This window comes from Acinonyx jubatus, chromosome E1, assembly GCF_027475565.1.
Source record: "Acinonyx jubatus isolate Ajub_Pintada_27869175 chromosome E1, VMU_Ajub_asm_v1.0, whole genome shotgun sequence".
Taxonomy (NCBI): Eukaryota; Metazoa; Chordata; class Mammalia; order Carnivora; family Felidae; genus Acinonyx; species Acinonyx jubatus.
This window is the reverse complement of record NC_069397.1, coordinates 58,931,724-58,949,817: the sequence shown is the minus strand read 5'-3', so window position 1 is coordinate 58,949,817 and position 18,094 is coordinate 58,931,724. Positions and strand designations below refer to the sequence as shown.

General features: G+C 53.4%; 1 protein-coding gene and 1 long non-coding RNA gene across 3 annotated transcripts in view; both read left to right on the top strand.

The window, feature by feature from the left end:
- NPLOC4 (NPL4 homolog, ubiquitin recognition factor) overlaps positions 1 to 18,094 on the top strand; it is a 60,681-nt gene that overhangs the window by 32,957 nt on the left and 9,630 nt on the right. For both annotated transcript variants that reach the window (XM_027052535.2, XM_053212767.1), the window contains exons 12-13: positions 213 to 373; positions 17,189 to 17,260. In XM_027052535.2, coding sequence (XP_026908336.2) covers positions 213 to 373; positions 17,189 to 17,260 — 233 coding nt within the window. The remainder of the gene's footprint in view (positions 1 to 212; positions 374 to 17,188; positions 17,261 to 18,094) is intronic.
- On the top strand, positions 380 to 3,508 carry LOC128313545 (uncharacterized). Its single transcript, XR_008294426.1, has 2 exons — positions 380 to 3,028; positions 3,277 to 3,508. It is a non-coding gene; the product is annotated as an uncharacterized LOC128313545 (long non-coding RNA).

The following is an 18,094-nucleotide window of genomic DNA, read 5'->3' as shown; positions in this document are numbered from 1 at the left end:
CCGCTTGAACAGCTGCGCGGCGTCTTCGTGCCCTGTGTCCACTGCCGTGCGCTCCAGCCACTCGTAAAGTTGCGGCGACACGTTTTTGAATTCTTACCCGAGACAGACTCTTTGGAGTTGATTTGTTCTGTTGGTCCGGAGTGAAGAGTGACAGATACGGACTGGGTTCGAATCTCCCTCGTGGATGCTCATCGAAGGACTCTCTCTTGCAGGTGGTCCCGACAACCAGGTCCACTTTGAAGGGTACCAGGTGTCCAATCAGTGCATGGCGCTGGTCCGTGACGAGTGTCTGCTGCCGTGCAAAGACGCCCCTGAGCTCGGCTACGCCAAGGAGTCCAGCAGCGAGCAGTATGTGCCTGACGTGTTTTATAAGGTAAAAACACCACGGTACTCAAGGAATCGTGCAGCGTGGCGTGGGCGCGGACCCGTGTTGGACTCCGCGGTCCCCTCAGCTGCTTCTCCTCTGAGCTTGTTTAGGACCCACCTTGTGGGTAACAGCGCCCGTCTTCAGGGCTTCAGGGCTTGGTATTCAGCTGCTCGGGCTTCTAACCGAAAGGAGACGTAACATTCATGGGGCTGGGTCCTCTGCCGCCAAATCAAAGCCCTGCAGCACAGAGACCATTTCTGTTTCTCAAGACAAGACGACGGGATACATCACCAGGAGTCCAGAGTGGAGCTGTGTGCTCAGTAATTAGGCCCTCCTCGGGGCGCCGGCATTTGAGTTAACGAGTTGGACAAAGGATTGTCTGTTTAGAAATCCTTTTCCTTGTGAAAGCTATAAAAGCTGTTTTTATTGAGAAATGTCCTGTTGAACGTGTAGGAGTCAGGTGCTTCCCTATGGGAAGCTGGAGACCCCATTTTCCTCCTCTACTCGGCACTCGTTCTTGGGTCCCGTTGGGTGGACTTGGGTCCCGTCTGCCCCATCCTGCCGCCTGGAGGGCTCCTTGAGTCATGTCTCTCGGTGCAGGGCGGCCTTGCCGCGTCTGAGGGCACTGTCTTCACTTGGGTGTCTTCACGGTAGAAAGAATTCTGGGTTGACGGTCAGCTCCACCGTCCCCTGCCTCGGGGTGTTTCTCGCAGGAAGCCCCTGTGCCCCTCGTGGGCTCCTCCATTCACAGTGTGACTTTCCTGCTGACTGCCTTTCCGTTCTTGTCTTATCGCTGGTTTTTAGCAGCTTGACTTTGACTCGGGTAGTCTTCCTCGTGTCCTGCATTTGGCGGTGGTTGAGCTTCTCGGGTCTGCGAGTTGTGTCAATTTTTGGCCATCGTGTTTGTTTTACATTGCTGCCGTAACAGGTGTTTGCGGACGTGGCGGCCATGGGACCCGGCTCAGGCGTTGCCTCGTAGTCCGGTGCTCAGGGGTCTAGGGTCTGTCCGGGCCACGGCAGGGTCGGTTGGGGCTCTGATGTTCTCCGTGGCGTGAGGCGTCGGCAGCACCGAGTGTCCCGGCCCCGGCCCGGCGGCAGGTCACGGCAGGGCCGTCCGCTGCTCTTCCCTGGAGGCCCGCAGGAGTGTACCCTCCCGGCCTGCCCGTCTAGTCCAAGGTCATCTCCCGATTTTAAGGTCAGTTGATTAGTAACCTTCATCACACCTGCAAAATCCCTTTGCCACGTGAGGGGACAGACGCACGGGTGTGCGTCCTCCTCCCATTCACGGTCCTGGGGAGGAGGCTGGGAAGTATCCCAGAACCATTTCTAGAATTCTGTAGAATTCTGCACATGCCAGCCGTTCAGTACCTTTTTCTTTTTTGGTTTGGGATTTTGTTGTTGTTGTTTGTTTTTGATCGCTCAGGGACTCCAGTCACACGTGTATTTGGCTGCTTGAAGTCCCACAGCTTACTGATGCCCCATTTGTCGTATTCCAGTCTGTTTTCTTTCTGTGCCTCATTTTGAGGAGTCTGCGTTGCCGTTTCTTGCGGCCTGTTCGTCCTGGCTTGTGTGACGTCTGGTCTGCTGCCGCTCCCATCTAGCAAACCGTCTGTCCCGGGCGTGATCGCTGTGGTTTCCTCTGGTGTGTGTGTGTGTTGTGTTTCCCATTCTTCCACCTGCCTGCACGCGTGGGATGCAGTTATAATGAGTATTTTGATGTCCCGATCTGTTAAATCTGTCTGTCACTTCTGGATCAGTTTTGATTGGTTGATTTTTTTTTTTCCCCCGAATTATGGGTTGTGATCATGGCGTCTTAAGATCCTCGTGTCCAACATTTGTATCATCTGTGGGTTTGCAGCTGTTGTCTTTTTTTGGTGTAACGTCTGTCTTTTCACACGTTTGGTAAGTTTCCGCCGTGTGCTGGTCATCGCATATGAAAAAGCCAAAGACCCCGGAGGACGTTTTTCCCTGGAGACGACCCCCCCTCTGTCCAGCGGGGCCACGATGCAGCACCCAGATACACCAGAGCGGTACTTAGGGGTCAGGTCTGACTGACATTTATGGAAGACTGTCCGCTGCGGGTTCTTGCCTTTTCATGGAGTGCAGTCCAGAGTTCCTGCTCTGTAAGATGACACCTGCTTCGGGTGTTTGTCCCCTCGGCCCCGAATGACTGGGAGATTCAATCTCCTCCTGAAACAGGTTTCAGCTTGGTTGCTGCATCGTGCAGTGTAAACACGTGGAGACTCCACCCCACACGCTTCAAAACTTGTATTATCTTGACTGGGAGAATGGCTGTGTGTTTGAAACCCCCGGGTCTCAAACGTGGTCGCCCCAGCCCTGTGCAAAGCCCGTCTCCGCCAGGTTCTCTGTGTGCGGCCCCGGCCCGCTGCCAGTGAGCTGAAATCCCCGCCCTTCATGCTCTCGGGAGTGGGGGAGCCTTGTGGCCCTCATCACTGCGTCCGCGTGTTCACTGCCCTGCTGTGCGGCCTCCAGGCCCCTCCTGCCCTCAGAGCAGCCCTCTTCGGAGGTCTTGCACGTTCAGTGCCAGGCCACCGCAGTCAAGCAGATGGTGCCGTGACACGAGTCAAACGCGTGTTTTGGTTTCCCAGCGCGTGCTGAAGTTCTGGGTACACTGCAGTCTGTTCAGCGTGCCGCGCTGTCGTGTCTAAAAAACAGCGTCTTTTATTTATTTATTTATTTTTAAATTTTTTTTTTAACGTTTATTTATTTTTGAGACAGAGAGAGACAGAGCATGAATGGGGGAGGGTCAGAGAGAGGGAGACACAGACTCTGAAACAGGCTCCAGGCTCTGAGCGGTCAGCACAGAGCCCGATGCGGGGCTCGAACTCACGGACCGTGAGATCATGACCTGAGCCGAAGTCGGCCGCTTAACCGACTGAGCCACCCAGGCGCCCCAAAAACAGCGTCTTTTAAAACTTTAATTGAAAAATACTTCATTGGGGCATCTGGGTGGCCCGGTTGGCTGAACATCTGACTTTGGCTCAGGTCATGAACTCACAGTGTGTGAGTCGGAGCCCCACGTCGGGCTCACTGCTGTCATCGCAGAGCCCGTTGGGATCCTCTGTCGTCCCCCCCCTGCACTTCCCCTGCTCACGTGTGCGCCCTCTCTCTCTCTCTGTCTCTCAAAAATAAATAAACATTAAAAAAAAAAACATATTTTATTACCCAAAAACGCTAACCATGATCTGAGCTTTCGGCAGGTTGTAATCTTTTTGCCTTGACCTGGGGGCTGCCAACCGGTTAGGGTGGGGGCTGCTGAAAGCCCGGGTGGCTGTGGCAAATTGTTGCCAGACGACAGCCGGGAAGTTTGCTGCAGGCTCGTTCCCTCGCCGATGGCTCCTCTGCAGCAGGCGACGCTGTCTGACAGCGGTGCACCCCCAGGAGAGCTTTCGGAGCCACAGGCCGTCCTCTCAGGCCCCACCGCCCCCTCGTGCACGAGTTTACGTGACAGCAGAGATCACTGGGCACGGGTCACCACGACAAATGTGGTCCTAACGAGAAGCACCAAACAGGACACAGACACGAAGTGCACAAAGGGTGTGGGCCATGGCGCCGGTGGACTTGTGTGACGGCAGGGCGGCCACAAACCCCGGTTTCTAAAATCTCACAGCATTTGTAAAGCACAGTAAGACGAAGTGAGGCGGCTGTTCCGGGAGATCGCACGGGGGCTGTGACCTGCCCTCCAGGTGCGCGGCCTCCGTGTGTCTCAGGGCTGAACTGGGTCGGGGGGGCATGCGCCCCGGGCCTCCAGTGTCCAGTCTGTAGCTGTGGCACCGCCACGCGCCCTCCCCAGCATGCCCCTGGCTCTGTGTGCGCTGGACACCCTGAGGACAGCCCCCCACTCAGTCCCCTGTCCCCTCGCCACCGCGTGCCCACGGCTCTCTAACAGCTTCTCAAGTGCAGCTTTAACGGTCTGTGTTCTCAAGCTGTTCGTGGGGGCCGTTTGGCACATTGTGTGGGTGTCTCTGGGTCCCGGCAGCTGGCGGGGTGCCAAGGCGTGGATCTGAGAGGGGGCAGGATTCGGGGCTCTCCTTTCCTACCTGAGAACTGTGCTTCCCGTGGCCGTGGCTTTCTGAGAGCTGCAAGCGTCTCCTCTACTCCCCACCTCGGCCGCTGGGTTAGGTTTCGTTCCGATTGTGGTTGTCACCCTCCCCTTTCTGGTCGGAGAGAGGAGGCTCAGGGAGGCTCGAGCAACCACAGGTGGAGGGGCACGGGCGGGGCCTGCCGGGACCGCAGAGTCTGGGCGCCAGCACGCTGCCCGCGCGGGAGCCTGTTATCCCTGGGGACACTCGAGACCTGTGACGCTCCTAGCACATGGAGTTCTAGAATGGATAAAGGGCGCTGCCTGCTGAGCCGGATGCCCTGCGTGAAGCCTGGCGGAAGGGCTTCCCTCTCTTCGCTGTCTGTGCAGAGTCCTCGTTGTGCACAGAGTTTTGGAGGGGATTCCCTTTCCGGAGGTTTTCGCTGCCCGGAGTGCGTGTTCTGGAGTGATTTGCTGGGAGAGGCCTGGAGGCAGCACTTGGGGAACTGGAACTCATTCCAGTGCTTATAGGCTCTGTGACGCTTTTGACATCCTTTTCTTAATGAGCAGGTGTCCACGTGGAGAGAGATTTTCTTTTTTTTTTTTGTTTTCAAAGATTTATTCTTTTTTTAATGGTTATTCATCTTTGAGGCAGAGAGCGAGAGGGTGAGTGCCCTTGAGTGGGGGAGGGGCAGAGAGGGAGGGAGACAGAGGATCTGAAGCGGGCTCCCTACTGTCAGCAGCAAGCCGGGTGGGAGGCTCCAGTTCACGGACCGTCAGATCGTGATCTGAGCCAAAGTCGGACGCCCAACCTACTGAGCCACCCAGGCGCCCCTCAAGTCTAAATTTTGTTTTAATTTTTCAGTGTTCATTTATTTACTTTTGAGAGGGAGAGAGCGAGAGCGAGCATGAGCAGGGGAGGGGCAGAGAGAGAGGGAGACACAGAATCCGAAGCAGGTTCCAGGCTCTCAGCTGTCAGCACAGAGCCCGACGCGGGACTTGAACTCACAGGCTGCGAGATCCTGACCTGAGCCGAAGTCGGACGCTCAACTGACTGAGCCACCCAGGTGCCCTTCAAGTCTAAATTTTTAAACCATTTTTGACAGATGAAATTCACATGTAGTACAATCACCGATCCACCCATTGAAAGCGCACGGTTGGCTGGTGTGTAGCATATTCACAGGGTCGTGGGGCCAGCACCACCACCTAATTTAGAACCTTTGTCCCCTAGACAGAAACCCACAGAGCCCGAGCCTCCCGTCCTGAGACTCCTGGTAGTCGTTCCTTTGCTTCCTGTGTGGGTTTGCTTGATGGAATCGCACACACGGGATCTGTTGTGATGTGTCCTTCACCGCTTCCCATAACGTCTTTAGGTCCAGCTGTGTCTGTGGGGTGTGGTCCTCAGTCTGTCTTATCAGCACACCAGGCAGCCTGGTGCGGGCGGCGGGGCCTTGACCTGGAGAGGGACTTTTGAAAGTGGAAACAACCCCACTTGTAACAAAGAATTTACTTCCTCGCCAACCAGAAGGAAATAGAGGCTGAACACCCCCTGGATTGCTTCATCTGTGCGTGTGTGTCCGTGTTACTGGGTCACGGTGGGAGCGCTCCTGGGCATGGGGAAGGGACAGGGCAGAGGGGCAGACGACTCGCCCGTGCTCTGGCTCCCGGCACCTCCTGGCTCCGTTCTTTCTGCTCCTGAGTCCACACGGCTGCTGCCACTGCAGGGGCGGCACTCTGGGGTCCTGGCTGGACAAATGGGGTCCTGGCCAGATACACGGGGTTCTGGCTAGAAACCTGGGGTCCCGGCTGGACATGCTGGGCAACCGGCAGGGTGTGTGTTGTAGGGGACAGGCATGCTTTCCTTGTTGGCCACGTGTCTGGAAATGCCTGCGAGTGAAGGACCGTGGCTCTTGCCGCCCCTGCTCCTTCCAGACTGGTGCCGTTGAGGGAGAGTAAGGCTTTCCTGTGACGGTTCGCTCGGACGCCTCTCAGGTCTGGGGCAGTAATGGAGCTAATGGGGAGGGGTGCTCCCATTGGTCTTCCAGGGGGGTGGTTCCTAGTCCCTTGTTTAGGGCTTCTCCACCTCTCCCCCATGGTGTTTAATAAAAACCAAAACCATGAGGCTTGACAGCACAGACCTGGCTCTCAGGTCCTGTTTCTGTAGCAGGTACTTCACTCGTCAAATCACACCCTGCCAGGAACCCATGTGAGAGTTAAGTTATCCCCGCCCCCACCCCCAAAGTTCCTACCAAAGTTCCTACCACCCCCAAAGTTCCTACCTTAGATGCATTTGTGATGCAGTGTTTTGTAATGCAAAACCAGTATTTTGACTCATTTTTAGCACTTGAGACCTAAGGTCCTGCTGGCTGCCATTCTGAACAGCTGGACAGTGACTTCATCTGACCCTTTGTAGGAAAGCTGTGGGTCTGCGGGTGATGACAGAATCCGGTGTCTTCTTTCACGAGCTCAGTGTCTCCCATCCGAGGCCCCTCACCCAGGCTCTCTGCCTCCTTTAGCAATAGCGTGGGCCCCTGGCTCCACCCCAGCACATGCTCAGGAAGCCCTCACGTGCATAATACGAATGAAAACGTCACTTCAGATGAATCAAACTGCCATCTGTTTTTCTTTTCAAAGTTTTTGAAATGAAACATCAAATACATATGAGGATTATTACTTTTTAAGTTGGCCAACCAATACTTTTTTTTTTAACTTTGTTTTTGGGAGAGAGAGCGCGCGCGCGCGTGTTTGGGAGTTGGGGAGGAGCAGAGGGAGAGGGAGACACAGAATCCCAAGCAGGCACCAGGCTCCGAGCTGTCAGCACAGAGCCCAATGCGGGCTTGAACCCATGAACCGTGAGAACATGACCTGAGCCGAAGTTGGACGCTTAACCTACTGAGCCACCCAGGCACCTCCCCCTACACTGTGTCTTTTTACCTTTTTTTTTCTTAACTTTTTTTTTTTAATGTTTATTTATTTTTGAGACAGAGACAGAGCATGAATGGGGGAGGGGCAGAGAGAGAGGGAGGCACAGAATCAGAAGCAGGCTCCAGGCTCTGAGCTGTTAGCACAGAGCCTGACGTGGGGCTTGAACTCACAGTCCGCAACATCATGACCTGAGCCGAAGTCGGACGCTTAATCGACTGAGCCGCCCAAGGTGCCCCTGTGTTTTTTTAAAAATTACATTTTTTAGCATTACATTAGCCTATATTTGGGCCAAAAAAAAAATTAGGTTTTCAAACTGTTTGAAATTGGTAAATGTGTGTTTGGCAGCTTTGCTGTGTTATTAGTTCCTTGAATTTATTTTATTTTATTTTTTATTTATTGATTGTTTAATTTACATCCAAGTTAGTTAGCATATGGTGCAACAATGATTTCAGGAGTAGATTTCTTAATGCCCCTTACCCATTTAGCCCATCCCCCCACCCACAACCCCTCCAGCAACCCTCTGTTCTCTATACTTAAGAGTCTCTTATGTTTTGTCCCCTCCCTGTTTTTATATTACTTTTGCTTCCCTTCCCTTAATGTTCATCTGTTTTGTATCTTAAACTCCTCATATGAGTGAGGTCATATGATATTTGTCTTTCTCTGACTAATTTTACTTAGCATGATACCCTCCAGTTCCATCCATGTAGTTGCAAATGGCAAGATTTTTGATCGCTGTGTAATACTCCATTGTATATATATTCCACATCTTTATCCATTCATCCATCGATGGACATTTGGGCTGTTTCCATACTTTGGCTGTTGTCAGTAGCGCTGCTATAAACATTGGGGTGCGTGTGCCCCTTTGAAACAGCACACCTGTATCCCGTGGATAAATGCCTAGTAGTGCAATTGCTGGGTCATAGGGTAGTTCTATTTTTAGTTTTTTGAGGAACCTCCATACTGTTTTCCAGACTGGCTGCACCAGTTTGCAATCCCACCAGCAGTGCAAAAGAGATCCTCTCTCTCCGCATCCTCACCAACATCTGTTGTTGCCTGAGTTGTTAGCGTTCGCTATTCTGACAGGTGCAAGGTGGTATCTCATTGTGGTTTTGATTTGTATTTCCCTGATGATGAGTGATGTTGAGCAAGTTTTCATGTGTCTGTTCGCCATCTGGATATCTTCTTTAGAGAATGTCTGTTAATGTCTTTTGCCCATTTCTTCACTGGATTATTTGGTTTTGGGGTGTTGAGTTTGATAAGTTCTTTATAGATTTTGGATACTAACCCTTTATCTGATACGTCATTTGCAAACATCTTCTCCCATTCCATCAGTTGCCTTTTAGCTTTGCTGATTGTTTCCTTCTCTGTGCAGAAGCTTTTTATTCCGATGAGGTCCCAGTAGTTCATATTTGCTCGTTTCCCTTGCCTCCAGAGACGTGTTGAGTTAAGAAGTTGCCATGGACAAGGTCAAAGAGGTTTTTGCCTGTTTTCTCCTCCAGGATTTTGATGGCTTCCTGTCTTACGTTTAGGTCTTTCATCCATTTTGAGTTTCTTTTTGTGTCTGGTGTAAGAAAGTGGTCCAGGTTCATTCTTCTGCGTGTCGCTGTCCAGTTTTCCCAGCACCACTTGCTGAAGAGACTGTCCTTATTCCGTTGGATATTCTTTCCTGCTTTGTCAAAGATCAGTTGGCCGTACGTTTATGGGTCCATTTCTGGGGTCTCTGTTCTGTTCCATTGATCCCAGTGACTGTTTTTTTGTGCCCGTGCCATACTGTCTTGAGGATTACAGCTTTGTAATACATCTTGAAGTCCAGGATTGTGATGCCTCCAGCTTCGGTTTTCTTTTTCAAGATTGTTTTAGCTATTCAGGGTCTTTTCTGGTTCCATACAAATTTTAGGATTGCTTGTTCTAGCTTTGTGAAGAATGCTGGTGTTATTTTGATAGGAATTGCATTGAATATGTAGATTGCTTTGGGTAGTAAGTTCCTCTAATTTATATACATATTCTTGTGGGTTTTCTGCACAGATGAGCATATTGTCCAGAAATGGCAGTTGTCTCCCCTTCCCCATTCATTCATTTCGGCTCCTCGTGCTGGTAGGGCTTCCAGAACAGTGTCCAGGGACCAGTACTATTATCTTGTTTGCGACCGTGAAATAAGAGCTTTCAGGATTTTATCATTAACTGTGAGTCTGTCTTTCTGGTAATGCTCTTTATTTGGAGATTTGCTTTTTGCTTGCGTGTCTTGTAAGTTTCTTGCACTTAAGAAGCGAGCTCCCTTTTGTCACGGAGCCTATGTTGTTTCTTTAATCCTGCTGTGGTTTCCCTGGATTGCTCACTCGCCTGTCAGTGAGAGCAGGCTAGCAGTGCTTCCCACAATTTGTTACAGACTTACGGGGTTTGAGACAGTCATTTCTCACGTTTAAGGAAAATACCAGTTTGAGCAAAGAGACCTCCACAGGCAAGCATTGAAGTAACTCCTGTGGGCCGTGGGCTGTAGGCTGTGGGCTGTGGGCTGTGGCCTGCAGGCTTACAGATGGGACACACACCGATGCCTGTCTGAGGCTACTCATCGTGTTGTTGTATGTGGTAAACAAAAATGGGAAGTAATTCTACAAGTTCAATAATAACAGGGCCTTCAATTAAAATATGTCTCTGGGATAAAATACTATGTATGTGACTGTTAAAGGCATGTGCTTGAAAATTATTTAAAAATCTGGGATGGGGCGCCTGAGTGGCTCGGTCAGTTGAGTGTCTGACTCTTGGTTTTGGCTCAGGTGGTGGGATTGAACCCCACGTCAGGCTCTGTGCTGAGTGTGGAGCCTGCTTTACGTTCTCTCTCCCCCTCTTCCCCTCTCTCCTGTTTCCCTTGCTTGCACTTGTTCTCGCTCTCTTAAAAAAAAAAATATCTGGGATAAAACTCATAATGTAAAATTAAGCGTGTACCTGTACGTGCAGCGTAAAGATACATGTGTAGGTGTTTGTGCACACATCGATGTGTGCATTTATACGGAGGACGGGGCTGGAGAGCTCGGGGGTCCTTTGGGAGGGTGGTGCTTGTCCACAGTTCCGATCTGTACGTCCCAGCACGTACTGTGCAGCCTGCAATAAATGGCTGGGGGTTGGGAAGAGGTGCCCTGAGACCGAGACACCGGAGAAGGAAGGAAGGTGAAGAGACCCGCAGGACGGCCAAGGCGTCGTGTTTTCTGTGCTTTTCCTGAAGGAGTCACTGCTTGACCTGGGTTATCTTTGGGAGGGTGTTCACGGTGGAGGGGACTGGCCTTTTCTGTCTTCTGTGCTGCGTTGATGCTACGTGTGTGTTTCTTTTATAATTTAATGCAAGAGTTGTACTTGTTCATGGTCGCACCCTTGATTCCTACAAAAAGACACAGGGAAGGCGTGATCAGCGGTAGCCACTATTTGTGTCTAGCATGTTTCCTTTTCATTTCTGTTATTTTAGAGCAGATTTTTTTAAGTTTATTTATTTTGAGAGCACAGCTGCGCACACAGGGGAGGCGGAGAGAGAGGGAAAGAATCCCAAGCCGGCTCCACACTGTCAGTGCAGAGCCCAACACAGGGCTCAATCCCACGAACCCTGAAATTCTGACCTGAGCCGAAATCAAGAGTCAGATGCTTAACCAACTGAGCCCCCCAGGCGCCCCATCAGGTTTTTAAATGGGGCTCATAATGATAAGGGAGCACATTATTGAATATGTGGCTGAATCAATGTATTTAACAACTGACATCTGCTTCCGTTGCTCCTGGATGCCGCTAGGGGTGCTGGTGCACGTTGGTGCAGCTCTGGACAGGACGCCGGTGCCGGTGCCCCCATCGTCACCCCGGCCACGGGTAGGTGAGGGTGCGGCTTGGGAGAGTGCTGCGTTCCCTGGGGGTTCCCTGGGGGTGGATTTGCAGGCATGGTGTTTGGATGGTGTTCGGGGCTGTTGCCTGGATGAGGTGGAGACGAGCGTCCGGGGCCAGCTGAGGCCTGGGCCCCCAGCACGGACAGGCGGGGCTGCCGTGCACCCTCGGGGCACAAGGGCACACCTGGAAGCCAGGCAGAGCTTCCTTGTCAGGAGGCGCCCGTAGGTCCAGAATGGGGGCGCCGTTGGCACCATGTGGCCGTCGGGGCCTGGCGCAGCTAGCGTGGGGAACGCGGGGCTGGTTAGCACGTTTTAAAGAAGAGACCAGGGAGGAGCCAGGTCTGCTGGGAAGGCAGGCGGAGCAGTGGCCGGTGTTGCTGTGGGAAGCGGGGCCAAGACACTTGCTCGTTCAGGGTTTCGTGAACATCAGAGAAATATCCCGCGTGTGTGTCCTGTGGGAAGAGGTGACGGGCGGGGAACAGAGGAGACCGCGAGTGGTGTCCTTGAGGCAGCGCAGCACGGTAGAGAGTGTGTGGCGGCCCTGGGCTCCGGGGTGTTCAGAGACAGGACGGTACCGGCTGGGGGTGGACGGGGGCCCCGAGCTCCCAGGCCGGCGGGCCGCTGCTGGAGGGCTGGGACTGGGAGTCTCGGGGGACCGGTTTGCACACGGGAAGCCAGGCTTCGGCCGAGAGCAAGGCCACAAGTAGTAGGTGGAAGCTCGCCAGCGAGCATGTAGGCAGCTGGAGCCCCGAGGGGGTGCCCTCGGACGGGGTGCTGCAGCTCCAAGGCGCATGTGCTTCAGGGGCACAGGTCTGTGTCTCGCTTAACGTACAGGGACTTTACTAATCCAAAATCGGACGTGTGCTTCCGGGAAATCCGAAATTCTAGATGACGGGGAAGTAGGCGCCCGGCACCAGCCTTCACCTGTGCTTCCAGCACCCACTGTGCACGCGTGGGGGCAGGAGAGCCTAGGACGGCATCGCCAGGGTCTGCAGCGTCTTCACTCAGGCCAGACCTAGACCCCCTGCCAGGTGTCACACCTGGGTCCCCGGACGACAGCGGTGGGCGAGTCTCACCGGTGCCCTCCTCCCAGGCGGCCCGTGGGGCGACCGTGGGGGTGTCCCGGTGTGGCGTGGCAGGGCGCTCCAGAACTGAAGAGTGTGAGAGTTAGCCGGGTGGGGAGGGCCTCGTCCAGGGGCCACACGTCCTCAGGGCCCGATGCGTCTGGGGGCCGTGGCTCTGCGGTAGGTGGGGTGCGCTGGAGATGGTGACGCGGGTGGCGGGAAGACACGGGCAGAGGTGGAAGGTGGCTCTGGGACGTGCCCGCCGGAGGGGATGTGGAGGCGGGTGGGTTTGGCGGCAGGCAACACGAGCACCACATGCTGGCTGCCGAGCTGGGAGAGGGCAGCAGGGGGGAGATGTGAGGCGGGCCTGAAATCCGCGAGGAGGCGCGCTAGGAGGGGAGGGAGCTCACTGTTGTAGAAGGTCATTGTGGGCACAGGGCTGGGGAGCCCGATGAGGCTGGCGCTGTCATGCAGGGGACGTGCGTCCACTGGCTGTGGCCTCTGGGTGTGGAGACTGGATGCCAGGGCCCAGGGCTCTGCCGTCCTAGCAGGAAGGGACCCGGGCTGGAGCCAGGCCTCTGGTTGGGGTGGGTGGGAAGGCACTGGAGTCATGAACTTCGGCGAGTAGCACCGTGAGCACGGCCGGGGCTGTGTGTTTGAGGTCTGGCGTGGCCGGACCGCAAGGAAGCCAAGCCAGCCATCTTTGGTGTCCTCCGCTCTGGAGGCCCTGGAAGGGGGAGAGGGGACAGGGAGGCAGAGAAGGGGCAGCTCTCCTGCAGGGAGCCGCCGTGGGGGCTCTCGAGGCCCGTGGAGCCCCTTTCTGTCTCCGCCATCGTTCGGGGGCCGTCCCAGTGCCTGGCGCTTACCCAGGAGTGCTCCCTGGGCCAGCCCTGCCTCACTCCTGCCACGTGCTCTGCGCCGGCGTCATTTGTCAAAGGATAAGTGTGTTTCGGGGGTTTTATGCACTCTCCCAAATCTCCGAGAAGGTGGCGCTGTCTGAGCCCGCGGGGCCGTGCTGTCGGGACCCCGTGCTGCACCCCTTCATCCTGAGAAGGGTGTCTTCTGTTTCCTTGGGGAATTGCCTTGTGCTTTCTGCATTCGGTCGGCCGGTCTTTGTGATTAACCCGTCATGTGCTGCACACACATGCCAGGGTGCCGTTTTCTTTATAGTTGTCGTACAGAGAAGCTGCAATCGTTTCTGTTCAAAGAGTCTTTTTCGTTATGATTTCTGCCCATTTCATTGTATTTGGGGAAATAATTGTTTATCCCAAAACTACGTACTTACTTATGTTTTCTCTTGGTGTTTTTATCGTTTAATTTTACATTGAGGTTCGTGATCCATTTATCCGTTATTTTTTGGTTTATTTATTGTAGTTCTCTTATACATCACATGTTTGTCAGGGTGGGACCCTTCACTCATTCAGCTGTTTGTTTGTTTGTTTGTTTATTTATTTATTTATTGAGAGAGAGAGAGAGAGAGAGAGAGGGAGAGGGAGAGAATCCCAAGCAGGTTCCGTGCTGTTGGTGCAGAGCCTGACTCAGGGCTCGATTTCATGAACCATGAGATCATGGCCTGAGCAGAGATCAGGAATCAGATGCTTAACCAACCGAGCCCCCCAGATGCCCTTCATTTAGCTTTTTTAAACAAATGGTGTTTTTTTTTTAATGTTTGTTTTTTGAGAGAGTGAGCACACATGGGGAAGGGGCAGAGAGAGATGGAGACACAGAATCTGAAGCAGGCTCCAGGCTCTGAGCTGTCAGCACAGAGCCCGACACAAGGCTTGAACCCACGAACTGTGAGATCATGACTTCAGCCAGAGTCAGACGTCCAACCGACTTAGCCACCCAGGCACCCTTCCAAAATGTTTTAATTACAAGAGATTACGTTTGCTACCAACGTTATTTAGGAAAACTTAGCAATTAATCAAGAAATTGCCAAAAAGAGAAGAGATTCTGAACAACATACTAGCATAATGTCCAGTCTCAGAAGAAGGATTTTGTGGTACCTGAAATCTCCAAGCTAGGCTTTCATTCAAATCTACTGTCAGGACCAGGGTCTGTGGCCACAAGGTCCCCACGAGGGGAGGAGTAGGGTTGGAGTGCGCGACCTCACGGCGCCATCGCGTTGTTGAGCGGAGATCGCCAAGTTCTGATGCAGAGATGAATTCTGCTATGGATGGACCGGGTCTCTGACCCCCTCCACCCCTCCCAGCCGTTAGATCTTGGGCAGGTGAACTCACCTTGGTAGCCCTTCGTGTCCTCATCATGCGCTGGGGACCCAGGGGTTGTGTGCACGCGGTATCTAGCCTGGACTGTAAGCTACCAGCGCCTAATACATGCCGGCGACTGGTTGTGTCTGCATCTGACAGACAGTCTGCAGGTGGTTATCAGCAAGACCGTTTCCTAGACGGTGATTCTTGGAGAAAGTTTGTTCTGAGATCTTGCCAGTTCTTCAAAGAGAAAAGCAAAATAGGAGTAAACTTAAAAAAAGGGGCGCCTGGGTGGCTCAGCCCGTTAAGGGTCTGACTCTTGATTTCGGCTCAGGTCATGATCTCTTGGTTCGTGCGTTCGGGTCCCACATCAGGCTGTGCGCTGACAGCACGGAGCCTGCCTGGGATTCTCTCTCCCTCTCTCTCTGTCCCTCTCCTGTTCGTGCTCTTCCTCTGTCTCTCGAAACCAAATAAACTTTAAAAAATAAAATAAAGAGCAAAGCAGTACATCAAGGATTCCATTCGCCTTTTCCAAAGCAAGGTGGTGCCACCCGGTCAGTGGAGTTTTCCCTTTCCCTGGCACAAAGACAGAGATCCCCGGACTCTTCTGTGATGTCACAGCTACGGTGCCGCGGTCTATGCTCATGGTCGTTGCCGGTGGGGGGGTGCTGGGCACCTCGGCCCCTGCCTCTCCCGGAGGCTCGCTCCCCTCGGACGAGGAGCCGCTGACGCTTTGTTGACTGCTGACCCGGGAATTGAGAGGCCCTCCTCCCTCAGTCCGACATCTGCTGACGCCCATAAAAAGTAATTGCTTTTGAGATGCGGTAGAGGACTGGGGGCTGGCTGGCAAAGACATCAGCAGGGAGGCATGTGGGAGAGAGAGAAGTTACCTGTTTTCCCCCAGCCCCGGGGAACAGAGGGGGATGCAACACCTTTATTTTCTTGGGGAGCAGAAGGGTACAGTTGGGCAGTTAAATTTGAAAGAGAATAGCACGACACAGAAAAAGGAGAGAGGGGCATTTAACAAGAAAAATCCCTAGAGGGGGAGATTAAAGCGAACAGGTGCTGGAGGAATGTTTCTGCATATTAGAGCTTAATTAGATTTGAAGATGAATTCCAGATGGGCTAATTATGGATGAGTTGTTGCAGGTTCTTTCTTGTAGGGGCAAGCGCGTATTTTTGGAAATGGTGATTTAGTTTGATTGGGTTTGATTCCCACCTCCTACCATATCTCCTCCGTCGAGAAACCACCGCCTCTGGGGCCCCAGGACCCGCTCAGCAGTCTCCTGTCTCCAGCTGCCCCTGTGAAGCCGGCAGGGCCACAGAAAGCTGGGCCCAACCTGACTGCTGCACAGATGAGCCCAGGGTAGCCACCTGGCACGTGGCAGGACAAGTGACTCTTCCCCGAATTCAGTAGGAAGTCACTCCGACTTCAAAGGAAGGCAGACAGACAAAGCGGTGTGTTGTTTTCGGGATTGTGTCCTTTGACGGGTGCTAATGCTCCCTGGATAGCTAGCTGGTTCAAGCTGTTTGGACCATTTTCTGGGAGAGCCGAGGGGCAGGTGCTGGCGGGCAGCTCTCTTACATCGTGACTGGAAGGAAGGGAGGGAAAGACTAGATAAACTGAGACGTATTGCAGATGAGAAATTTTAGTTTCTAAAAAACAGGATCTGGGCCAAATGGGATCCCTGGTCTTGCCATTAGGGTGATAAGCCTGGTTCGACTTAGGAACCACCGACGTGGGTTGTCTGGAGAGAAGGTGCACACCTCTGACGTCCCCGGGAAGGTGCCCGTGTGCCGGGGTGGCCCTGCATCATCCTGCAGGGGGAGCCCCTCCGGGGGACCTGCTTGGCTTCCCTTCAGGTTTGAGAGCTTTAATAAGTGTAAACTTTTATGTAAGGCCTCATAATTGGAAGTTATGGATATATAATTTATATATGACTCAGAGAATGATTTATATGATGTTAAGTGATGATTTAGATAGAAAATATGATCCCCTCTCACAGAATCTTTAATGAAAAGTGTTGGTTCTTATGAATTTATTTCTAGAGCTCTGTTTGAACTCAGCATGTTTGACATAAATCAGATATAATTGTCATTTTATGATTAATGAACATATGCTGGCCGTTTTTCCCCATAATTAAACTTTATGTTCTGTGCATCTGACAAAGCAGAACAAGTTTAGACTCTGACAGATTGGTGGCGGGGGTTTTCCATGTCTGCATATTTGTGTGTACGTGTGCTCATTTGCGTACGTATTTATTTTATTAACGTACAGGATGAAGTGGGGATTTCAGAGGAGGGTGTGAGGGGGGTGGTTAGGAGCTAGCACTCAGTCCCGAGGTTGGGGAGCGCTTGTGCGGGACAGAGAGGTGCAGGTGGGGCGTGCGGGCAGGGTCCCGGGCCATGCGTCCTGCAAGGGGCAGCGAGTGCCAGGCCTGGTGTGTGTGTGGGGGGGGGGGGGGGGGCGGGGAGGGGGTGCTGGAAAACGCTCTCCCAGTGGAGACACGCTGTTAACCAAGAACACGGCTGCTCCTTCATGTTGTGGCCATCATAACAGAGGCAGATGCGGGACAAAAACATGCACATCTTCCTCTCCTTTTTACATACTCCACAAGAATTGTGGCCATTGACCAGGTAAGACAAGCTTGTGAGAGGCCAGCCGTGTCACTGGTCAGCAAACCCTTGCTCACACCTCTCGCTTTTCTTTCCCGTTTCAGGACATAGACAAGTTTGGCAATGAGATCACCCAGCTGGCCCGGCCCCTTCCCGTGGAGTATCTGATCATAGACGTAAGTGTGCGTCGTTCACCCCCCCCCGGGCTGCTGGGTGGGGGTTGCGTTCAGTGGCGGCTGCGGCATGGACAGTCGCCCCTCTACCTGGCCTGGGACAGCCACCCAGAAAGCGTGTGAATCCCTGAGCTCCTGTCATCCCCGAAAAGCTGGTGACTTTACGGGGGTTTTCTTCTAGCTTGTTTTTTTACTTCCTTAAAAACAACTTAGGGTTTACCTCTCCCTGACAAAAATGCAACCCTGGACCAGCGACCTGGCCAGGCGGCCTCTGGAGATCAGCCAGCCAGCCCGGCGTGGCTCTGTGCTCGGTGTGCTCGGTGCTGTGCTGGTGACGGTGCGGCTGCCAGGCCGGGCTCGCGGTGGGCCGCCTCACCTGAGTCAGTCCCGGGGGCACACGGCTGTGACTGTCCTCGGGTGAGTCGGCAGGTGCTCTCCTGGGCAGAGCTCCAGGAGCCAAGGAGGCAGCTGGCTCCACCATCCAGGCTCTCCTCCTTGCGGGAGGTGTGGCCCCCGGCCAGAGCGCCACAGAGGGCTCCAGTGCCCGAGGCATCTGTAGCAGCCAGCTCCGTCCCAAGGGGATGGGCAGCGGCTCGTTTCCTGACTGCTTCCGGCCAGGATCTCTTCGGCCGTGTTTGGACTCAGGAAGGGCATGTGATTCAGGCTGTAAAATATCATTGCATTTGGAGCAGCAGGTCCCCGTGAGCCAAGCCCACCGGTGCTCCATTCCAATTGACAGCTCCCGAGAACGTATTTATTACCTAGGCCATAAAGGCATCTGTTTGTTAGACTACCTAGGGTGTAATTAAGATGAAAACAGATTGATGGAACATACAC